The 23,057-nt window shown below is 35.9% G+C and overlaps 1 protein-coding gene across 1 annotated transcript; it reads right to left on the reverse strand.

Annotated features, from left to right (window-relative positions):
• On the reverse strand, positions 1–23,057 carry LOC132308307 (general transcription and DNA repair factor IIH subunit TFB1-1). Its single transcript, XM_059806351.1, has 20 exons — positions 22,703–23,057; positions 22,267–22,345; positions 21,351–21,412; positions 16,493–16,556; positions 15,506–15,632; positions 14,519–14,594; positions 14,228–14,323; positions 13,733–13,777; positions 6,638–6,694; positions 6,324–6,479; positions 6,174–6,239; positions 3,939–4,062; positions 3,099–3,155; positions 2,865–2,992; positions 2,598–2,789; positions 2,373–2,486; positions 2,119–2,196; positions 1,672–1,719; positions 763–831; positions 1–447 (listed from the first exon to the last, which is right to left on the reverse strand). Exons 1-20 carry the CDS (start codon positions 22,781–22,783, stop codon positions 367–369), a joined length of 1,800 nt encoding a protein of 599 aa, XP_059662334.1. The 5' UTR covers positions 22,784–23,057; the 3' UTR covers positions 1–366.

Consider the following 23,057-nt stretch of genomic DNA (forward strand, 5'->3'; position numbering starts at 1 on the left):
TGAAATTAAAACCGACAGAAACTTCTATTCAGTCCACGCCGACAATCCCAAGGAAAAAAAAGAAAGACAAGTTACATAGCGAAAAGCTTTAAAGTTTATTTTTACTAAAACTCAAAAACCTATAAGAATTCCTATTATTAATGCAAGACGTGTAAAATCAGGTACATTTTCTCTCTAATTGCTCAATAACATATACTATATTTTATATATAACAACAAATGGTGCACTTTTACTATCAGCAGCCTGAATAACTAAAACCCTCCTCTTTTGGAGCAAAATTTTGTTAGATGTACAATTGTATTTAATCACTACAAGATGGAAGATAGGTATGACATTTGGTGAACCATTCAAAGGGTAAAATTCCCCTTAGACAAATCCATTGGGTCTCTCTCCACTGCTTGCCGCCGATCGCTTCTCATCATAATGTGCAAAAGCAGCATCTAGAGCCTGCACCAAAATGGGCCTTGTCCATGAGTCATAGGTGTCAAAAAGGAGCAACAACACACACCAAATTATTTTATAGTGATAAATGCACAATTGTTTCACGAAGACGTCTGTAACCAGCCCGAAAGATGATAGAATTTGAATCCATGTAACCCGCTCAATAATGATGATAACTTTAAACGAGATCCAGCTAAAAGTGGGTTTGCATTACATGTTTACTACGCATAAGGCCAGATGTAGATTCTATTATAATCTTATTCATAAATGTTGTGCACTAAAACCCTGCACTTGTACTGAATATGGAATACAAGTGTTTACCTGAAGCATTGGTTGAACAAGGAGTGAAACTTGATGCCTGAAATCTGATGGTACTGATTCCTTGATGTCCTGAAATTCAATAAAGACACAAGAAAACTAATAAGATAATGCAGGAAACAAAATTTTAGAACATGCACCTCATAGAAGGCAGACAAAATGTGGCAGAAATTCCCCATCTTTCGCATGAAAACTTACAGGATTTTATATTTCATATTCCATTCATTGATTTCAGCATACATGCATCAACAATAAAAATATTTATGGGTTTGCTAAATATGTAAAAAAAAACTCCATAATCTGTAAACTTCAACCCTTGGTGATGCAAACCTTCATATGCTTTAAAGGGTTCATATATATGGTGAATGGTAATTTGGCCCTACAAATGATCTTAACTTGCAAAATCTTTGTAAACTTATAGCTTTAAAAACAAATATATCTGATGCAGCATCTTTGAAAGTTAGGCATGCATCAAAACAATAATACCGAAGACCTCATGAAAGTATGCTAGTAATGCAACTATTAATTTTCCTGATTCCTTGCCTGACGTGATGACTCTTATACTGTAGCAAGTGGAGCTATAGTTTGTGAAGTACAAGAGTATAGATGGAAGGGAAAAAATCCAATTTAAACCTTTGACTTGGCATATGAACTGTGTAAGTAATGCAACATTTTATAAGTATCATAACCATGTAGTGGAAAGCAACTGCCCTATTTTTGAAACATGATCACCAAGTGACGAAGAAAATGAATTTAAAAAATTCAAACTTAATACCCAAGATAGGTTCAGGCAAAGAATCAGAGGTAGCACAAAATCATTACCAGAGAATAAAGGCAAAACAACACAAAACATGTGATAATAGGCAGTGAAGAAATCAAAACTAAAAAATGATCATTTTGCAAGAAGGGTACCTGTAGCTTCTGATAGATTTGTGACAATGCATCCTTCAGCCTGCTTACCTGCAGATAAAACGACAAAAAAGCATAAAGTAATGCCAAATTCATAGAATCAGAAGGATACTTGATCTACAAAATTGGAAAAAGATAAGAGAATTCCGGAACAAAGCCATGTTATTATTTTTTACATCCACACTCTTTAATCATTATGTATACTACACATCAGGACAACCTCTGGTGCCAAACTTTTTATCCCGGAGGGGACCTGTAGCTTCGGATAGATTAGTGACACAACCAAGCTGCTTCCAATGAAAATTGGTTCAAGGCAATCTAAACCCCTTTTTTACCAATTTTATTTAGATTTTCTTTCTTCTTTTCTTTTTCGGGAGGGGGAGTTTACCTTTTATACTAATTTTATTTAGATTTTCATTCTTTTTTAATTTTTCGGGAGAGGGAGTTTACCTTCTCATAAAGATATGTAGTTGTGATTGGATACGATGACCAGAAATGCTTCAATAATTCCTGAATGGATGTCCAATGCTGAAAACAAGGAAAGCAATTCTATCATGAAAAAGGAATAATGAAAAAGTATGAAAAATTATTTGTTTTAAAAAAAATTGATACATTATTTATGTACTTTCTTGTACAAGCAAGTATCCAACCAGAAGTGTGTTGCTTAAAATATGTACAAAGTAACAAAACTGGGGTCAACTCACATCTAACAGTTCCTCTTTGGTGATGTTTGGCAACCTATCTAGAACACTCTCCTGCGGGTTCTTCCCAAGACGATACTTGGTGCTTGAAATGTTCTGGGTCAATCCATTGAGAACCTATACCATAATATTGAGCAGTCATGCTCTCCTGCATTGAACAGTGATGTGTCTGCAAGCACTCTTTATAGCAGATCACATCATTATTACCACTTGCAAAAATATAATTACCTTGAATGCAACTTCAGGTTTAACTATTGGATCAGTCAATCCAGTGGTTTTAATCTCAGAAATACATGCCCTTAAAGAACCATACGCCTCACTGGCGCTCAATCTGCATTTCATTTGCTTCATTCCCGCTAGTGTATCTCCCAAAGTTCTAAGTGCATTAGCTTGTTGAGAATCAAAGTAGTCGCGTGGATCCTGATTCGAGAATAAAAATTTTTAAAAACCTATGCGATAGCTACTTTAATTCATTTCATTATAAGAAACTCAAACCTTTATACAGAGTGGTGCAAAAGGAAGATCACGAGAAGCCTGGAGATCCTCAATCTCAGCCATCTGTGACATTCTAACCAAACGCTCCTGGTTTGTATTCCCATCAGATGCTTCATTGGCTGACTCAACTGCAAGAAACTTGAATCTGTCATTACGTAGCAATAATTAAAAATTGAGAAAGGAAAAAGACAAAACATGAAATGAATCAAAGAAGGAGAAGTGAGTTATACTAACCCTGCTTGGACCTGGCAAGTGCTTCAGCTACAGCTCTTGTGTCTCCCGACTCCATATCTATACTCAGAATGGTAAAATAAAATTATTACACAAACAAGAAGAAAAAAAGATCTGTGTCCTGTATCCAAGAAAGTTCAACAAATTGCATCCTTTAATATTTGATAAAAGTAACTTTCTTGTACAGATTGAGTTCTAAAAGAATTAACTGGACTTGTCTATTGATATACTTTGATTATTTCTATTGCATACAATAAGAGAGAATACAAAAAAAAAAAACACAATAAAAGACAGTACTCAGAAAAGAAACCACAAACATTTTTTTATCCAATAAATCTGATACTGAAATCTTACATCAGTTAAAGAACTCCTCAACAAAATTTAACTTGCTTTCAAAGTTGGATGCCTAGAAAAGGGAGGAGGGAAGAAGTAGAGTAGGAAGAAAGGGGAAGGACACAACCACCTCCCGCCCCCCGTGTGCTACCCTTTCAGCAAGTCAGCTCTGGTGAATGTTCAGATGCTATTGAAGACCATGTGGCCAGCGGAGAACAGAACTAATGCTATTATTGATGCCCATTTGCAGATTTCATCAGCAGACTGGTTAACATGCTGGTAAAGGATTATTAAAAGACCTGACGTTATGTACTCACATGCAGCATAAGTAAAAAATCATGAAAACCAAATATTGTCCAGAAAACAAATTTCTGAAATATGCTGACTAATGCACCCATGAGCTTTTCACATTTTTTGGCTCCCGAAAAAGGCCAAAATTCTTCTATGCTCAATTTTTTAGCGACTTTTGACAATTTTGGCAGAAGCAAATTTAATGAAAAAAAGCCTTACCGATAGCTCTTCCTTCAAGTACAACTGCCGCATGGCGGTTAAGATATTGCGAAAGAGACCTTCTGTATTGCTCGTACTGTGAGTCCATATCATCCATGCTACCATCACGAGGGAACCCGTGATCCTACGGTTTACAAATGAAAAATTAGAAGTGAAAGAGTACTTTTTATTTTTAAAAAGCATGTCAAGTTAAAATTCAAAACCTTTTAATTAAAATTCTTAATGAAATCAAACATAAGGCCCATATAGAAGTATTCTATCAGAAGTGCACATCCAGGTTCAGCAAGCAAGCATGTGAAGGGTAAAAACATTTTTTGCTTCCAAGGTGAAGTCAGAAACTAATGGGAACCACTTGAAAGAAGAAAGAAAAAGGAAAATCACATCAACATAACATTTTTAAGCCCATGCAACGGCCCACTCATTTGCTAGGTATCAGCAGACAAGGACATGTCACCTGAAAAGAAACAAACCTTTCAGATAACTTTTTGTTCTTTTGAGAGGCAATTATGTATCAAGGGAAGAGTGAAACCCAGCAGCCTCATGCACAGATTGTTTATCAAGGTTGCTGAAATCAGGAAGTAATGTGGGATTGATTTAAAACTGAGTAGCTTGTCAATCTCCCTGTTGCGAGCTACCAAGTCTTTAGAGGTTTTCATCCTCTCATAAAAGTTGATAAAACACTTCAGCTTTCCCTTGCTGTGTCAAGGAGATTCCTTTCTGTCCTTTCTCCACTTCACAGCTCTGAACCATATCATGGCCAGACTGGAACTCCGTTAGCACAAACATGGATGGGAAGGTGGACATAGGATATGAATATGGCATGGACACGAGATAAATAATTTTTTTTAATAAGCACATCTATTATATATGAAGATTATGTAACTTTCATTAAATTTCTAAATTTTGAACAAATTCTTAGTAATATTTAGATTCACCACAAGGAAACATCGACACGTCAAATCCTAGAAAAATAGGATCCCTTGTTATATTCTTGTCATTACAATCATATTTTTGTACTATATTAAGAACTGTCCATCACATGCTTGACTAGTGGTGATGACCATATATAATGCTGATTTTTCTGAGAGAGAGACAAGTTGGGCAATTGAGGTGTGTTCATATTACTTCCAGGATTTTCATGCAAGGTTTCTTTTAAGATGTGTTTGTATTACATAAGACTTGTGTTGGGTAGTCAGTAGTGTATAGAATGTGCCCGCGGCCAAATATCCAAAATAATGAAATTCATTTTTAAACAATGATAGTAAAATTGCTCCATTGTGACCAACGGATCAATGGCCTAACAATATCAGGCCCTTACCTCCCAAAGGGAGGTCAGGGGTTCAAGCCTCCATGGAGGCATGTGTGTGTGAATACCAACTAGGAAAGAAAAAAGTTGCTCCATTGTGACCTAGAGGTGACGGGTTCAAAACCGGAAACAGCATCCCAATGCAGAGGTAAGGCTGCATATATTTGACCCTCCCCAAACCCGCAATGCTCGGAGCCTCGTGCACTGGGCTAGTCCTTTTTATTTTTGAACCGTGAGGTGAAATGCACATATCTAAAAGTATCGATGTGCAACACAAACACGATACATTCATATAAGTGTCTGTGATTCCCATGCGGATTGTAGAATCAACATTTTGTATTGAGAATCATAAGAGTCTACAAATGTTAAAGATATTTTAATAATAAATAGAATTAATAATAATTGTGCATCTTTAGAATCCTTTAATTATACCAACAAACCTAAAACTCATAAAAATATACATAGGGGGAAGAGAGGGGAATGGGGGGAACATTTGGACTAGATATACTTCAACAGCTATCCCTAGAAAATTATGTAGCACATTAACACTTGCACAAATAAAAAATATATATATATTAGATATTAAAACATATAATTTACGTAGATTACACAACAAAATTTTCAGAAATAATTTATAAATGATCAATTGTTTTATAATACCCAAAGGAAATACAAGAATAACATTATATTCTTGTACACTTGGATCAGTAAAATCAAAAGTTGACTCAGGATCTGTGATTTTTGGAATTGTATAATGATTTGACAACAATTCTACCCTCTTGAGATTTTGTAGGAATCCAAAATTGATTCAATAATTTTAAATCGTAAGATTGCAGGATCTAGATCGAGATTTTAACAATCATGATGTTAATACACCAAGACCTAATTCAGTAATAAGATTGCATAATAATGTGTACGATTCAATGTACCGGAAGATGCATGTAATCATCCTGTTCATTAGCTTCAATATCTAAAGTTGGATGAACCCATCTGATCTGCAAACAACACATACCATATAAAAGGGTTAAAGCTTTAAATGCAACCAAAAATTGAGTTATCAGGGAAGAAAGATAGAGCACCTTCTTCCGTGCTTCACTTGACAATATGTCATCACGTTTCAAGAAAACAGCAAGCTCCTCATCTTCCGCGGCCTCAGCTGCAGCAGCAACAGCATTTTTTGTACTGTGAAGGTATTCTGCTCTCCAATATTTAGTCCAGAACTCCTTTTCTGTCATCTGGAAACCCCAACACAACACACAGACAAAAAAGAACGAGAAAGAAAATTCATGACATGTCAATTGAGCAGAAGAGAAATTATATATGTAAAAACAAACTCTTTGACAGTAACAACTGCCTGAAGAAGAGAAAAATGCATTAAAAAAAATCACTTTACCTTGCTGGGAACAAGATTCAGGAAAGCCTGGTGAACAGCTGGTTTCTCAGCAAATATCTATAAGACAATTTAACACAAGGGAGAAATTATAACAAAAAATATATCGATCATCTTAATCATTCTAAACATCATTACCCAAAAAATAAACAAATAAATAACACGTATGAAGTGCACAAAAAAGGAAGCAAAGGACCTTATGAGATCATTTGGAAAGCATATCAATGATTATATAATTAAATTGCCAAAAAATCTTATTGCACGTAATGACAGGAGATTGACTTGTTAGAGGATTTATTTTATTTTAATATTAAGGGTAGTCTTATATTTTCCTTCTTTTTAGCTAGGGCATATTCTTTGTTTGTGTGTGTGTGTGTGTGTGTGTGTGTATTTTTTTAATTCTAAACAGGATTTTTACAACTGAATAACAGAGTAATTTCTCCAAAGTTTACATGGTATCAGAGCGAGTGAGGATTCTGGTCTGAGATTGCATCACAAGATGGCATCCCAAGTTGGTTTTCTCTGCTAGCATCGATCGAGCTCTATTCATCTCTCTGTATTGCAACATCAAAACCCTAGACAAATTCTATCCCAGCACAGTTGCAGCATCAAAAGTTTCTTTTCTGTTCAAATCGCAACTTGACTTTGGTTTTTGATTCTCTGTTCAACCTTGGTTTGTAGATCGCAGCTGTTACACCTTGGTAGCAATAGTTCTTCTCTCTTGCTTCTCTGCTCAAACTAATTGCAGACCTCCTCCTGGGTCGGTTCTTCTCTATTCAAATAAGTTTTGTTCTTCATCGCAAGCCAGTGTTTTCGGCACACTTTTGTGTGTTTGACTACTGTTAATTCATTAGGTATCAATTCTGTTCGGTTGACTACTGTTTGTGGTAATCAACTCTGGTCGTTTTGTTTTGGAAACCTGTGACCAAATCATACTAATCTTCTTCTACTCAAGTGACCATTGCAACTACAGTGACTATTCCACTTGTTTGGGTTCTGTGTTTTCTGTTGCAATTGAAAATTGGGCAGTATCGCATTTGTTTGGCAGATTAATTGATTGAATTATTTTAAAATGACTAGTGGTAACAGTGATTCTCTCCAAGCTATTACTGTGAAATTAATGGGTGACAATTATGCTTATAGGGCATATGTGATGCACAACTTTTTTTTGGGGCAAAAATATGTGGGGTTATATTGATGGAACTGTGACCATGCCCGTGGATACGAAGGCTGAAAAATATGGGTATTCGTTGTCAACTTGGCGCATGAATAACGCAAAGATAATCACTTGGATACACAATTCTGTGGATCAATCTATAGGTATGCATCTGGCCAAATTCTCTACAGCACTATAATTTGGGATTATTTACCCAAGTTTTATGTTCAATCTAATTTTGCGAGGCATTATCAGCTGGAATATGAGATTCGGGCTGCTAGACAGGATGACATGAGTATTCAAGAATTTTATTCGGTTATGACTAGGCATTGGAATCAGTTAGCACTCACAGAGCCTGCAGCACTGATCTCTTATGAGCCGAATCGTACTTATAGAGAGGAGCAGAGATTAGTTCAGTTCTTAATGGCTCTTAGAGATGACTTTGAGGATCTCCGTGGCTCTATTCTTCATCGCAGCCTATGAATTATTAGCAGAAGAAGTTCGTCTCAAGGCTGCTCCAGGCAAAGGACTGCTTCCCTTACCTGCTCAGACTGTTTTGGCAGTTCCACCTAAGCCTCTTTCTAGCACATAGAGCAAGCAACGAAATAGAGTTGATTTTGATGAGTGCAGTTTTTGTCGACAGAAGGGTCCCTGGAAGGCTCAGTGTCCTAAATTGGTGAATAAGGGTATCCGGGAACAGCAACAACAGTTTTCAAAGAATAAGGACCACCACACTACCGTGGTTGCACCGTCTGGGAATGAGTCATCTTCGCTAGATCCTACATTGTCATTGATTGCAGAGAAACTACAGAAACTTTTTTCCACTCATCAACCAAATGCTCTTTCAGTCTCTCCCTCCGTAGGTTTGTCAACTTCAGTTTCCACAAGTATGTCTTGGATCACTTGGGTTTTTTATTTAGGTGCTACGCACCATATTACTAGTGATTGTTCTTTATTCACATCTCTTTTCTCTCTCCCATCAGCTATTGGCTGGTATTGGACCAATTATCTCTTCTAATTTGTTTCTTGCCGATGTCTATTGCATTCTGCAACTTACTTTGAATCTAATTTCTGTTAGCCAATTATTTGATTCTGGATATTCTTTTCATTTCTCTTCGACTCGATGTGTTGTGCAGGATCAACATTCCAAAAAGCTGTTTGGGACAGGCCGTAGAGAGAGGATTATACGTGTTAGAGAAGCTCCATGTTCCAGCTATAGCTGCTTCCTCAGTAAATTTGTCTTCTTTTTGTTCGAGTCCTCATTCGTCTGGTTTTTATTTATGGCATCCCCGTCTTGGACATGTTTCTCGTTTACAGTATTTAGTTTCTACTGGTGTTTTGGGTAATTTACATAGTCGTGGCATTTCAGATTGTAGTGGATGCAAACTAGCTAAATTTTACGTTTTGCCTTTTAATAAGAGTTCTACTATTTTTATGCCACCTTTTTACTTGATTCATTCTGATGTGTGGGGACCTGCTTCCATTTATCCAGATATTGTCTCTTTTATTGATGATTATTCTCGATATTGTTGAATTTATCTTATGAAACGTCGTTCTGAATTCTTTTCTATTTTTAATAATTTCGTGCTATGGTTCACACACAATACTCATCTATTATAAAATTCTTTAGATGTGATTTAGGTGGTGAATATCAATATAGTGTTTTTCTTGATTTGCTAAAAGGTGATGGAACTGTTCTGCAATCTTCTTGTGTTGATACACCTGAGCAAAATGGTGTTGCTGAGTGAAAGCATAGGCATATTATGGAGACAGCTCGTTCTCTTTTGTTATCTGCTAGTGTTCCAAGTGTCTTTTAAAGAAAGGCTGCTTTTAGTGTTGTTCATATTATTAATCGAATTCCAACTGTTGTCACTTCTGATATTTCTTCCTTTGAACGACTTTTTGGTAAACCTCCCGACTATTTTTCATTGAAAGTTTTTGGGCACACTTGTTTTGTTCTTCTTCCTAAAGTTGCTCGTACTAAGTTGTCTGCTCATTGTGTTATGTGTTTTTTCCTTGGTTATGGTGAGGGTCAAAAAGGCTATCATTGTTATGATCCTATTGATCAAAAGTTGTATGTGTTTCGTCATATAGTGTTTCCCGAGCGAATTCCTTTCTTCTCCATTCCTGCCAGTCCTAGTACCTTGAGTAAGCAAGATCTCCTTTACATTGATCCATTTCCTGATGATAGTTCTAGTACTCTTTCCAATGTTCCATCTTCTTCTATCCCAGTGCCTACTCCTGTTGTCTGTCCTCCAATCATTCACATTTACACTCACCCAAATAAAACTCTCTCTTCTACATCTCCATCTCTCTCGGCTGACTCTCCATTAGGTACTGACAATGTGGATCCCACACCACCTCATTATCCTTAGCGAGTGCTTAAATGTCCTGATTGTTTCGGTTTTTCTAATTCTTGTTATTCTTTCCAATTTTTGCTCCTTGTTGGCATCTATTTATTCTCTTTCTGAACCTAATTCGCATAAGGAGGTTGTACTTGATTCTCATTGGCAACAGGCTATGAATGAAGAGCTTCCTGCTTTGCATAAGAATTGCATATGGGACTAAGTGTGGTTGCAAAGGGATTCACACAGGAGTATGGCATTGACTATGAGGAGACTTTTGCTCTTGTTGCTAAAAACGACGACAGTTCATACACTGATTGTTGTAGCAGCACAAATGGGTGTCAAAAATGCCTTCTTAAATGAAGATTTGGCCAAGGAAGTTTACATGGTTCCTCCTGGTCTTTCTCACATAATCATGGAGAAGTGTGTAAACTCAAGGCATTTTATGGTCTCAAACAAGCTCCAAGAGCGTGGTTTGAGAAATTTGTCTACAATGATATGTGGCTTAGGCTTTTGTCCCAGTGCTCATGATTCAGCTCTATTTATTCATTCTACTTCTGCTGGTCGTATTATTTTCCTCTTACATGTTAACGACATGATTGTGACAGAAGATGACACAGAGGGCATTACTATTTTGAAGACACAGTTGCAACATCAGTTTGAGATGAAGGATCTTTGTCCACCCCGCTATTTCCTTGGCATTGAAGTAGCCTATTCCCCCAAGGGCCATCTTCTTTCTCAGTCCAAGTATGCCGCTGAAGTTATTCACAAAGCTCGTCTCACAGATTCTCGGACAGTTTTTTTTTTTTTTACTAAGTAAAAATAACATTAAAAAAGGAATTCAAAAGGGGAACGTGTCCCAATTACAAAAGTAGAACCGGGACTAAAGCCCCAAAGAATCCAAGAAAGTAATTAAATCATCAGAAGAAGAACAAAAGCTCCTCTTCACATAATTGAAAAGAGAACGAAGAATGTAAAGTTTGACCATTGCCGTGGGCGACTCTTTCTCTTCGAACATTCTGCTATTTCTCTCCTTCCAAATGCACTACCATACACAATGTGGTAAAATTCTCCAGAAATCGCGAACGTCACTTCTTTCTCGACAACCTCTCCAAACATGAATTAATTCCTTAGTAGATCGTGGCATAACCCAACACATGCCAAACAACCCAACAATAAGATTCCAACAGTCGTTCACCACAGGGCAATGCAAAAGGAGGTGATCAACGGACTCCTCATCATCCTTGCATAGACAACATCGATTAACGATACAATTGCCCCTTTCCTCAAGTTATTAATTGTCAGAATCTTTCCCCACAAAACGGTCCAAACAAAGAAAGCCACCCTAGTTGGAACTAGAGACCACCAAATAGTTTTCCACGAGAAGTCTCGATTAACAAAAGTAGACAAACATAAGAACAAGGATCTAACTTCGAAGCGCCCGTGGGAAGAAGGAGCCCAAATTAAAACATCATTACCTCTACCAACGCCCCCTTATCGATACAGAAGATCCAGAAAAACACATACCTCGTCCATCTCCCAATCCTGAAAAGAGCGCTGAAAATGCACATCCCACGTAATCCCACTACTATCAAGCCGATAACAGTCAACTACGTAAGCGTGTTTATCAACAGCAATACTGAATAATCTAGGAAACGTACAAGAAAGTGGTTGATCCCCACACCAGAGATCTTCCCAAAACTGAATGCAACGACCATCACAGAGTTTGAATCTGATATGAGCCAAAAAAACATCCCATCCCTTCCAAATAGCCTTCCACGTCCCTACTCCTCCCACCATGATAACCGGACGTGTAGACCAACCTCCAGCCTCTTCCCCAAACCGACAAGAGACTAACCTGCACCATGGACGATGTCTTTCCCTCCCATATCTCCATAACCATATACCCAAGAGAGCTTGATTGAAAGGAACTAAACATCTTATTCCAAGTCCACCCAATTTCACAGGCTTACAAACTTCCTCCCATCTGACAAGGTGGTACTTGAACTCATCGCCCTTTCCTCCCCAAAGGAAATCCCTTTGAATTTTTTCAATCCTATCTGCAACGGACAGTTGAGACTCCTTTAGAGCTCAATGTTCATTACTACTCCACAGATGGAGTCCCTTTGGCTGATCCTACTTTATATCACGTTTTAGTTCGCAGTTTGGTATATCTCCCAATTACGAGGCCTGATATTACCTATGCATTACACATTGTTAGTCAATTTGTGTCTTCTCCTACTACTATGCATTGGGCTGCCGTTCTTCGTATTTTGCATTATCTTCAAGGTAATTTACATCGAAGTTTATTGTTTGCTTCCACTTCTGCTTTGGAACTTTGAGCCTTTTCTGATGCTACCTGGGCTGGGGACATAACTAATCGTAAGTCAACTACTGGCTTCTGTGTTTTTCTTGGTGACACTCTCGTCTCCTGGAAAAGCAAGAAGCAAAAAGGCTCTTGCTCGCTCCTATGCTGAAGTTGAGTATCGTGCCATGGCAGGGCACCTACTACAGCGGAAATCGTGTGGCTCAGATGGTTGTTTAGTGATATGGGTGTTCCTCTTATTGTGCCTACTCCCATGTATTGTGCTAACAAAAGTGCCATAACTCGGTCTTTCATGAGCGCACAAAGCATATTAAGATTGATCGTCATTTCGTGTGCAATCACTTTCAGCGTGGCACTATCTCTCTCCCATTTGTTTATTCTACTCTACTGACTCCTTCACGAAGTCCCATACTATTTTGCATTTTCGTTTTCTTTTAGGCAAACTCTCGGTGCTTACTGTAACATTGTGAGTTTGAGAGAAAAAGAGAGAAGGGGAGGGGGGGGGGGGGGGGGGGGGGGGGGGGTTATTTTATTTTAATATTAATGGTAGTCTTGTATTTTCCTTCTTTTTAGTTGGGGAAGATTCTTTGTCTATATATATTCATTGTAAATAGGATTTTTACGATTGAATAACAGAGTAATTTCTCCAAAGTTTACATGAATAAGTTGTAGCTAGAAACTCAAGTTTTCCAGCATGAATGAATGTACAAGTTTATAACTACATTATATTTTTTTTGATAAGTAAATGTATATATATATGGATATATAAGGAACTAGTGTGATTTATTAAATAAAACAATAGCACTGGGCACTGCCTTGAACTTACAGAAAATTACATTCACATTTGAAAATCAACTTACATCCACAGTTTAAATTTCTGAGTCTTCTGACCAAAAGAAAAAATTTAAAAATGTGTTTACTAATATGAGGCACTGCCTTGAACCTACAGAAAATTACATTCACATTTGAAAATCAACTTACATCCACAGTTTAAATTTCTGAGTCTTCTGACCAAAAGAAAAAATTTAAAAATGTGTTTACTAATATGAATCGGTAATCAAACGGTCCATTACTGAATTAAGCTGCAATGCTTGACCAATATACAAAAAAGGAAATGCTAGTTGTGACGAATCGGCCCAAGCCGGCAAGGCACAGCAGCATTGTGGGACCCAACAAGTTTGCTGAGTCTTGTCAGCTTGGGCCAAATATTTTGTAGCATGGCCCTGAACAAAAATATTTTGTAGAAACAAACTGAAAGAGAAGGACCATACCTGATGAATAATCTCGGGCGTCAAGTTAAATGTAACTCTATTTGACTGAAAACACAACAAAGTAACAATTAAAAATTCTACTCGAGAATGTGGCAAGAAACTACATAAAGATCGTGCTAGCTACTTGTCAAAAAAAAAAAAAAAATCGGGCTAGCATATATGAATCCCATGTAATCTAGCCAGGAAAGAGAAATTAAAAATTCATTGTACAGGTTCATAATAACCAAAAAATCTGTTGAGAGATAAAACTATAGGATTTCAATTAAAGCTTATGTTGTAATCCAAGCATTGAACTGACATACAGAGGCAAACAAAAAAATGCAAATGTGCATGAGCACAAGCAAAGGGCAAGTGGACATGGTGCAGACACACAGTATATGAGAGCAAAGAAAAAATGCAAATGTGCATGAGCACAAGCAGACACATGACACGCACACAGGAAATGAGAGAGAAAAGGAAGAGGGGGGGATTAGGGGAGAGAGAGAGAAACTATACCTTACCATCAGAAGATGGTTTAACAAGCCAAAGAATGTCGTTTGTTAACCCCACCCACTGTTTTGGCAATTTGCAGGCATCCCCGCCTAGCAACTTCTGCAGTTATTTTGCAAATGGAAATTTTTTTTGTTATCTATTTCCCAATAATAATTCTAATCATCAACGAAACAGAAGCTATATATGAGTTTCAACTGGAGTAAATACGAAGAAATTAACTGTTACACAGTTCGAATGACAAGCCATGCGTACAAATGATGACTTATCGAGATAGAATTTTAATCAATAACTAACCTTCCTCGTTGCCCAAAATTCAGCTTCTGTCAGGACACCTCTCATCACAAAATGTTTATGAAGTCTCTGCAACTCGCTGTGAATAGTATCTTTCAGTAATATCAACATTAATGGAAATTTAGAAGTCCGAAACTACGTACCACACTTAGCAGAAAACAATCCAAACACAAACATTTCAATTAAGAGTTGATGCCATTATTCTCTCAGTTAAGAGTTGACATATTATGAGAGATGCTATTATTCTCATAATATGTCAACCATTATATAAAAATTATCACCTGTGGAATCTCAAGTAAGGTGCTTAATAATTCCCCCTGCAATGAACATTTTAAAATAACTCCGGCATGACAGTTTTTAAAATTCAGAGTTTATGCTATTATTCTGCTTTTGAAATGGATGGAATCCCAGTCCTCCAATTCTTTACTTTCAAGATTTGTCCCTTCTATATAGTACCCTCTGTCCCACAAAAAGTGTCCACCTTTCCATTTTTAGATGTCCCAAAATAGTTGTCCCCATTGACAAGTCAATGTACTATTTGTTGTAATATTACCAATTTAACCTTCTTGCATTAAATTTATAGAAAGTAAACCATCACATCACTCTGGACCCACTATGGGTAAATTTGATAATTCACTCACTACCAATACAATAAAAAAACATTAAAAGTCATCAACTTAAAAAGTTACATTCCCAAAAAAGGACACTTATTGTGGGACGGAGGGAGTAAAATTTTGCCATACCAATGAATCAGTCCGCATCAATGATAAAACGCGAACAAGAAAAAAAATCAATCAGTCCCGATTAGGATATTATCATTTTTTGTACCAAAACCACTTGACTTGACCATTTCATCCATTTAATTCCTCTCAGATGGGTTAAACAATGAAACGACTTCTCAGAATGTTCACAAAAATATTAATATTTAAGTTGCATGGTTGAATTGCATCTGAACAAACTGTTTTTGTCTGGGTGAGGAAGTAAATTTACCTATCCTCATTCAGTAGCTTCATTCGACGATCCATTTCTGCTTTGCTAAGTTGTTCATCCTGAAGTGTAACAGCAGATCTCTCAGAATTAGCTTTCCCTACTTCTCCAGACTTTGCAAGAGCTCTGGCTGTTCAAGAGGCACCAAATGCAACATTTAAAGGTCAACAATATCAAGCAATATGTTATGGGATTATATATAAATATTACCCAATTAAATATAAGAATAACGCAATCAAATGTTGCAATGATATGCAGCAAATAGTTATAAAGATGAATCCAAATCTTTCCAAGTTTATTTATGAAAGAGAGTGGTGCAAGGTAGGCAGAAGTATAGAACTGTAGAAGCATTGTCTAGAAAGTCCTAGTCATGTGGTCTCAAGTACGAATCAGCAAATTCAGCACAAAGCAGTGATTTTCTAAATCACGTAGACGAAGCACAGCAGCTTATTAATGCCAACAAAAATGATTGCTTTATACAAGGACACAAGATTTCGAACAGACTTGTTCTAAAGAAGGCAGATAAGCTAAACCAAACAAGAAAAAGAGTTAGTTGCTCTAAATTTCTATAATATATGAGTCTTCCAGACATTAATCTTCTCGAATAACCTCAAAAATAGGTGAAGATATAAAATACTCCATCTATTTATCTACATAATGGCTTGAGTTCCATGATTCATTCCCAAAATTTAGACGAAAGCATGGGCCATTATCATAAGAACAGATGATATCTAAGGAAGAAAAAAAATAAGAACAGATGATAGAAGTGAAAACCTGAAAAGAAGCATCTAAATGAAATGCCGCAAAAAATAGAGGGGGGAAAGGATTGCACATGCACACAAACATGACAGATAAAGAATCATGATAACAAGACAGCAAATTTAGGTGGCCTAATAGCACAATCTTAAAATTCTGAAGCAAATTGAAAGCAAGTTTAATATAAGGCTGAAAATCTTATACATCTAGATGGAAGCCATGATTGAAACTTACCTGTAAATTCTCGGCAAACATCTCGATCAGAAAAACTTTCGAACTCAAAAATGTAATTTCCACCCTGAAATAGCAAATAGTTGAAAGTTTCACGTTTCAATCATAATAAATGGGGAACATTAAAATTTTAACTCCATCTCAACTCAATTCAACAAAGCCTTTGGGTTCAAGAACATGAATCCTCTTCCGCCATTTTTCTCTATTTGAGACCATAGGCTCAGTTAAAACATATTCTATCATATATATCCTAACTATCTCAACCCATGTTAATTTTGGTCTTCCTCTTCCTTTAACTTTATCATTACTGTTAATAAGGATCAAATCACTTTTCGTAACGGATGCATTTATTGTCTGTTGAAAAGCATGATCAAATCACCTTGACCGAATTTTCTCATTTTATCTCCAACATATGCTATTTTAACCATCTTACGAAGGTGCTTCTTTCTAAATCTATCATTTTTTGTCTTGTCACACATCTATCTCAACATTCACATTTCTACCTCATTCATTTTATGAATACGTTGTTTACTAGTCATCCAGCATTCTATCTCATACAATATGGATGGCCAAACAAAGGTACTATAAAATTAACCTTTCGGTTGAGAATATACACCGGTTAAACAATATGTCAGAAACATTCCTCCATTTAACCCATCTTCCTCTAAATTTATAATTAGCGCCGTCTAGAATTTCTCCCTATTGTTGTTCATAATCGAGCCTAGTAAGGAAAAATGTTCACCTCTCGGTGTCTCTTGATCCTTGATTTTCGTTACAGCCCTAAGACCATTTCTAGGTTTACTAATATTACATTCCATCTATTCAATTTCAGACCTATGCAATAGGAAAAGAAAAAAAATATTATTGAGACCTATTCATATTAAATTCTCTTGATTCTAGAGCTTCTCTCCAAATCTCTGATTAAACACTTATCACTGCTATAGTTTTATCAATTAAAACAACATCATTAACAAATAGCATACACAATGGAATCTCGTCCTTAATGTGTTTTGTTAGCTCAATTATAACAAAGGCAAAAAGATATGGACTTAATTGTGATCCTCAATGTAAGCCTATAATAATTGGAAATTCATTTCACTCGTCTCTCACTTTCTCCCACAGTTGTTCATTCTTATGATGAATGCAATGTCGGCATACATATTCTTTAGCGCATCAATATATCAATTTGTAACCCCTTTAAGAACACTATCATAAACTTTCTTCAAATCAGTAAAAACCACATGGAGATCTTTATTTACCGCCATAGAATTCCATTAATCTCCTTAGGAAATAAATAAATTTCATTTTTCACCTCGGCGATAGAAATCCAAATTGACTGTCTGAAACTCTAATTTCATGCCTTACTCATTGTACAATATGACTCGTTATTTTAAAACTCACATAGTTTGTACAACTTTTACTATATCCTTTATTTTTATATAAAAAAAGGTTATTGCCCAATATGGCCCCCGTTAATCCAGGATGTTGGGACCGAGGGATGGATTGATTATAGTGTTAACCATTGACATTATCTGCACAAAGTGGCTAAACTTTTAAGTGCTAGTCATAAATTAAAATTTCCTTTAATAAAGTTCTGAATTTTAAGTGTTCAATGTTCAGTAATAAGTTATGTCTCTCTCAATTGAAATTTTACCCAATTTTAAGTGGCACATATTCTTTTAAATGCTATCCATATTGCATAATCAAACGTATTTAATTGAACAGACAATTAATTTATTCAGAACGAAGTATTGAATATGTAATCAAAAATACCTTAAGCAAACTATTTTATTTTTATTTTTTATAAGTAAAAATTCATTGAAAAGCACCCAAAAGGGGGACGCGGCCCGGAACAACTGCACAAAAACTTAAGCCTTAAGCTATTCACAAAAGACAAAAGAACCTCCGTAGATTTACAATTAGCCCCTTGAACCCAAAAGAATAAAGAGCTAAGAACAGAATATCTAACCACCCCACAAGCAGACTCCGCCCCATCAAAAGATCTCCTATTCCTCTCCCTCCAAAGAGTCCACCATAAAGCAAACTATACTTACCCTTCTGTTATAGTGCCTACCAACTCCATCCATTTAACTGTCAATGTTCCTTTGGGATTGTTTGGTAATCATTTTTTTTTCTTGTTTATTGTTCAATGTTAAACGCTAAAAAGTATATATGTTTTTTCATTTATTAATTAACAGAAATTTTGTTTGATAACCCAAAAATGCTGAGCTTGTTTTGAAAATAAAAAAATAGAGAATATTGTTTGTTAACCTTAAACAGTTTGAAAAAAAATATATTGAACATGGTATACAAAAAACATTGCATTTGCAAGACATGTTTTACCTCCCTTCATTGGAAAGAGGTTCAAACCTATAACTTTTAACATGAGAGCATATTTTCCGCAACTTTTCAAATTTGTATTTTGTAGTGTAACTGAATGTGAGAGCAAAGGAGAGGGGGCCATTGAGTAGCTAAAGATTGTATTGATTTTATGACCAAAATTGTGCTATGTTATACATGAAAGCTCAAATTGCTCAAATTGTACTATATACACGTACAAGATATCATGTTTGATTTACAGATCTTCCCATAATCATCTACACAGCAGCAAAAATTGACAAAAAATCATGACTACCAAAAATTGAGCTTGCTCTATTATTGACTGGAAGAAATACTCAAATACTTGCATATATCAAGCTTTCCCTATTTTAGGCGCTGCTCAAAAGGAAGAAAAAAGAGCAAAAAGATTGTAAAACTCAAATATGAAACTGAGAAAAGGTAATTATATACAAGTATCGAACATGTACAAGGTTTTAAGGAAGGAAGCATATCTCCCCTGAACAAGAAGGAATAAATTTCTGAACATTTACTGGTAAGGACTTAAGAAATAATAATAACCATTGAATTTTTAAACATGTACAAGGTTGATCATATACAAGATTAGAAAATAATAACAAGTACTGAACATAATGCCATCAAATAAGATGCCTTGCATCCAAATATGCCATCAAATTTTGCAACCATGTAAGTCTGCAAGGAGAAGATGCATCGCATCCTACTATGCCACGAAAGAAGAAAATGCCATGCATGAACTGATACTATGAAGGATGACATATGCAAACATAATATACCACAGGCATTATGAACTAATTCCCCTTTATTATAATGTTCAATGTTATACAGAATGATTCTTTTAAACGAAAGAAATAAGATGCGAAATGTTTAGTGCTGCAGTGTTTTTACTTGGTGCTGCCACAGTGACTTCTTAAACAAAACAACCATAAACAGCTTTGTGCTGTTTATTCTTTCACCCTTTTTTTCCCTAAGCAAGATTTAATTCTGCAACAAAAAGCTACAAGAACAAAAGAGGGCAACCCCTCTTATAGACAAGGACAACCCAAAAAATAAATAAATAACCATTTCCATAAACCTGTTGATAAGAACAAAACTAGAAGAAATAAAATAGGTTTTTCACCACCTACAACACCAACTAAACCAAAAAAACAAAGTTATCACACCAACAAGAAACCCACCCCCGCACCAGCAGCCACTTAGACTCCAAGCTGATCCAAAACATCCAGCAAGGACAGATCCATAGCAGCAGCAACATTCCCGGTAACACATTTAGCAACTAGCTTGACATTCTGAGGAGCACTATCATGAAGGTGTTGGTTTCTATTTAACCAAATTCTCCATATAAGAACGAAAAAACTTGAATACAGACCCTATCTTTCCGGTTTTTATATTTAAAGTTTGAGCTGAATCATTTAATCAGCTGATCCATGGAAGAGATATTACTTCACCTCCACTTGAGTGTATCAGCAAGCCAAGACCAAACATGTTGAGGAAAGCTACAGTTCCAATATAGATGGTCTATAGAATCTTCTCCCTTCAAACAATTATAACAAACAGGTACCTACACATATACCTCTGTTTTGTAAATTCACTAAGGTTGAGATTTTATTTTGAATAGCCAAACAAGTTGTTGGTCTAACCCCACTCCAGCATGTGTTATCCCAGTGATGTTTAGGATAATGAGTTCCTCAGAGCTTCCAGAAAGCTTTAAAGAATTTAAACCATGTTTCCATAGGATTTTATCAGTCCCACAATGGATAGTAGTATTAGTAATGGAATGCCAGATCATCTCAGCCTCGGGAGACAAATAGCTGGGTTTCTTCCAAATCCCATTTTTAATGATTTCACTGATATTGGCAGCTTTTCTTAGATCAAATACTTTCACGATTTCACCATTTGGCAACAGTAAATTGTCTAACAATGTTTAACCCATTTTAATAAGATAAACAGATTATCACACAATGTTTAACCCAATTTTTCGTTTACAAAACAATAAACATTAAACATTAACACTTGCCAAATGCCACCTATACTCCAATTCCCTAACCCAAACTACAATCTTAGGCTAGCTTCTTTATCCAGGCTCGTCTGGAACCCTTGCACGCTTTACACCACACCCAAGTATCATGCAATGCCCTTTGCCCCTTTTCCAAAACATTCAGAAGCTAATGCAGTGTATCATTTAAGGAGAATGTGTTAGTGTTTACTTATACATTCTTAGGATTCATGTTAAAAGTTTAACACTTGTTATGCTGCCTAAACAACCCTCCTCTTTTTCCGGAATTGGGACCAGCAGTCCAATAATGATGTAATAAACACGACACATGCTTGGGAAACAGCAATATCTGTTTGCTAAAAAATACACAAAGTAAAGGTATGAAAAAACCATAAATAGTTCTCAATAGGCAATGAGCCCTCTCAGATGGAAAGAAAGAATAATAACTTCATGAAGGCTCAAAAAGATAAAAGAAGATATTGTGAAGTAGTAATATTCTAGTAACAAAACCTGATCTTGGGTGAGATTAAGTAATGGCGGTTTACCGGAATCCTCCTTTGTGTATTTGTGGCCTGAACATTCACAAAAAATAGATGCAGACGTTAACAACTTTATTACACAACAAAATGGTATGAAAACTACAAAATGTGGACAATCTGTTTTTCTTTTTCCTTTTTTCTTTCTTTCTTTTTTTTTTTTTTTTTTTGCATGGATTTTGGGATGGGGGTTCGAGGTACTAGAGTTAAACTCCTTAAGATCGTGGGTAACTTGGATTTTATTTTTTTTATTTTTATTTTTATAAGTGACTTGGAAATTATTCAAAGGAAAAAAAAGAGAATGGAAGGATAATCACTTCCCCATAGTAGTTCAAAAATTTTAGCCAGTGACCACCATAGATACTTTTGGATATTATTAAACTCTCCATAACTATTTGCAAAAACATGACTTTCAATATTACAAAGAAAGGAACGACTATAAGTGACACTGAGAAAACCCAAAGAGCTGATTAGTATTCCATCCAAAGGTTTGGGGTAACAACATAAACAGCTTTGCTTGATTCTGTTCTGCTTTTAAGTTTAAGATGAGGTTTTTCTTAATTTACGATAAAGTTCGACTTGTTAAAGAAAGCAAACTTTGCTTGATTCTGCTTTACAGTTTAAGACAAGGTTTTGCTCACAAGAGCAGTAAGTTCCCAAACAATTGATCCATCCTCTACAATCTCTTTGGCAATAAACTATTGTTATCTTGTATTCCTCTCTCTTCTTCTTCTCTGTGTCCAATAATATGTCTTGATTTATACATATGGGGAACATATATATTAATGAATAAATCCCATTTCTAAATGCCTCTAAATCAATAAATTGAAAGTAATCATCTTCCAGCGTCAATTAAATTTAAACTCCAGACAATATTAACAAACAAGTACCTTTAATTAATCTAAACTCCACATTAATCGTTGCTGAAGAATTTGGATCATTAGGCATAAATACAAACTTGTCCTTTGTCTGCACAAGGTAACAACAATTAAAATTGGTAAAAAAAAAAAAAAAAAAAAAAAAAAAAAATCATACTTCGTCAATAAAAATGTCAATCCCCACCCACCCTCCAAAAATAGTAATGATACCAATCCTGAACCCATAAAAAAAAATAATAAAAAATAAAAAAACCAACCACCACCCAATTCTCGTAACCCCTTATGATACATTATGCCTCTAGCATTGCAATGTCATTATTGTGCCTAGATTCTGGAACTGTTCGCATGTGAAGACACGAATATACACATATTTATATGTCCACACGCATATCCATATAGTCCAGTAATTTTTTCATAAACGTATACAAGAAGGGTTCAAAAGATTTACCATCTTCAGCACACCTGAGACACCAGGGCCCTTGACAGAAGTCTTATACTTGGCACGCTTTATAACCTGCCCATCAGCCATTCGACTTGATCGATACACAAACAGGAATGATAGTTAATCAATTTGATAATTGTTACGGTGATCGGAGTTCCAAATGAATATGAGTGAACTGGAGAGGTCTAGGGCAATAAAATATCAGGATCAATAACAGATTCAAACGCTCGATCTAGGGTTTATATTTATATATATAGATTAATATATTATGTAAGTATGAATAATAGCCTGCTTGCACACGGTTGGATGAGAGTTGGGCAAAGAAGTGTCTCCGTCGTAATCTTGGAAACTCACATTCATT

This window comes from Cornus florida, unplaced genomic scaffold (assembly GCF_030987335.1).
Source record: "Cornus florida cultivar Cherokee Brave unplaced genomic scaffold, ASM3098733v1 CherokeeBrave_3.0.0_Hap2_Chr05, whole genome shotgun sequence".
Taxonomy (NCBI): Eukaryota; Viridiplantae; Streptophyta; class Magnoliopsida; order Cornales; family Cornaceae; genus Cornus; species Cornus florida.

What these genes read in the sequence shown, in the direction of transcription:
- LOC132308307 (XM_059806351.1), bottom strand. Translation starts at nt 22,783, where the DNA reads ATGGCTGATGGGCAGGTTATAAAGCGTGCCAAGTATAAGACTTCTGTC. An exon ending in TTAATCTCACCCAAGATCAG is followed by an intron (nt 16,557 to 21,350) that starts GTTTTGTTACTA and finishes TTGCTATTTCAG; the next exon opens with GGTGGAAATTACATTTTTGA. An exon ending in ATGATTACATGCATCTTCCG is followed by an intron (nt 4,063 to 6,173) that starts GTACATTGAATC and finishes TGTAAACCGTAG; the next exon opens with GATCACGGGTTCCCTCGTGA.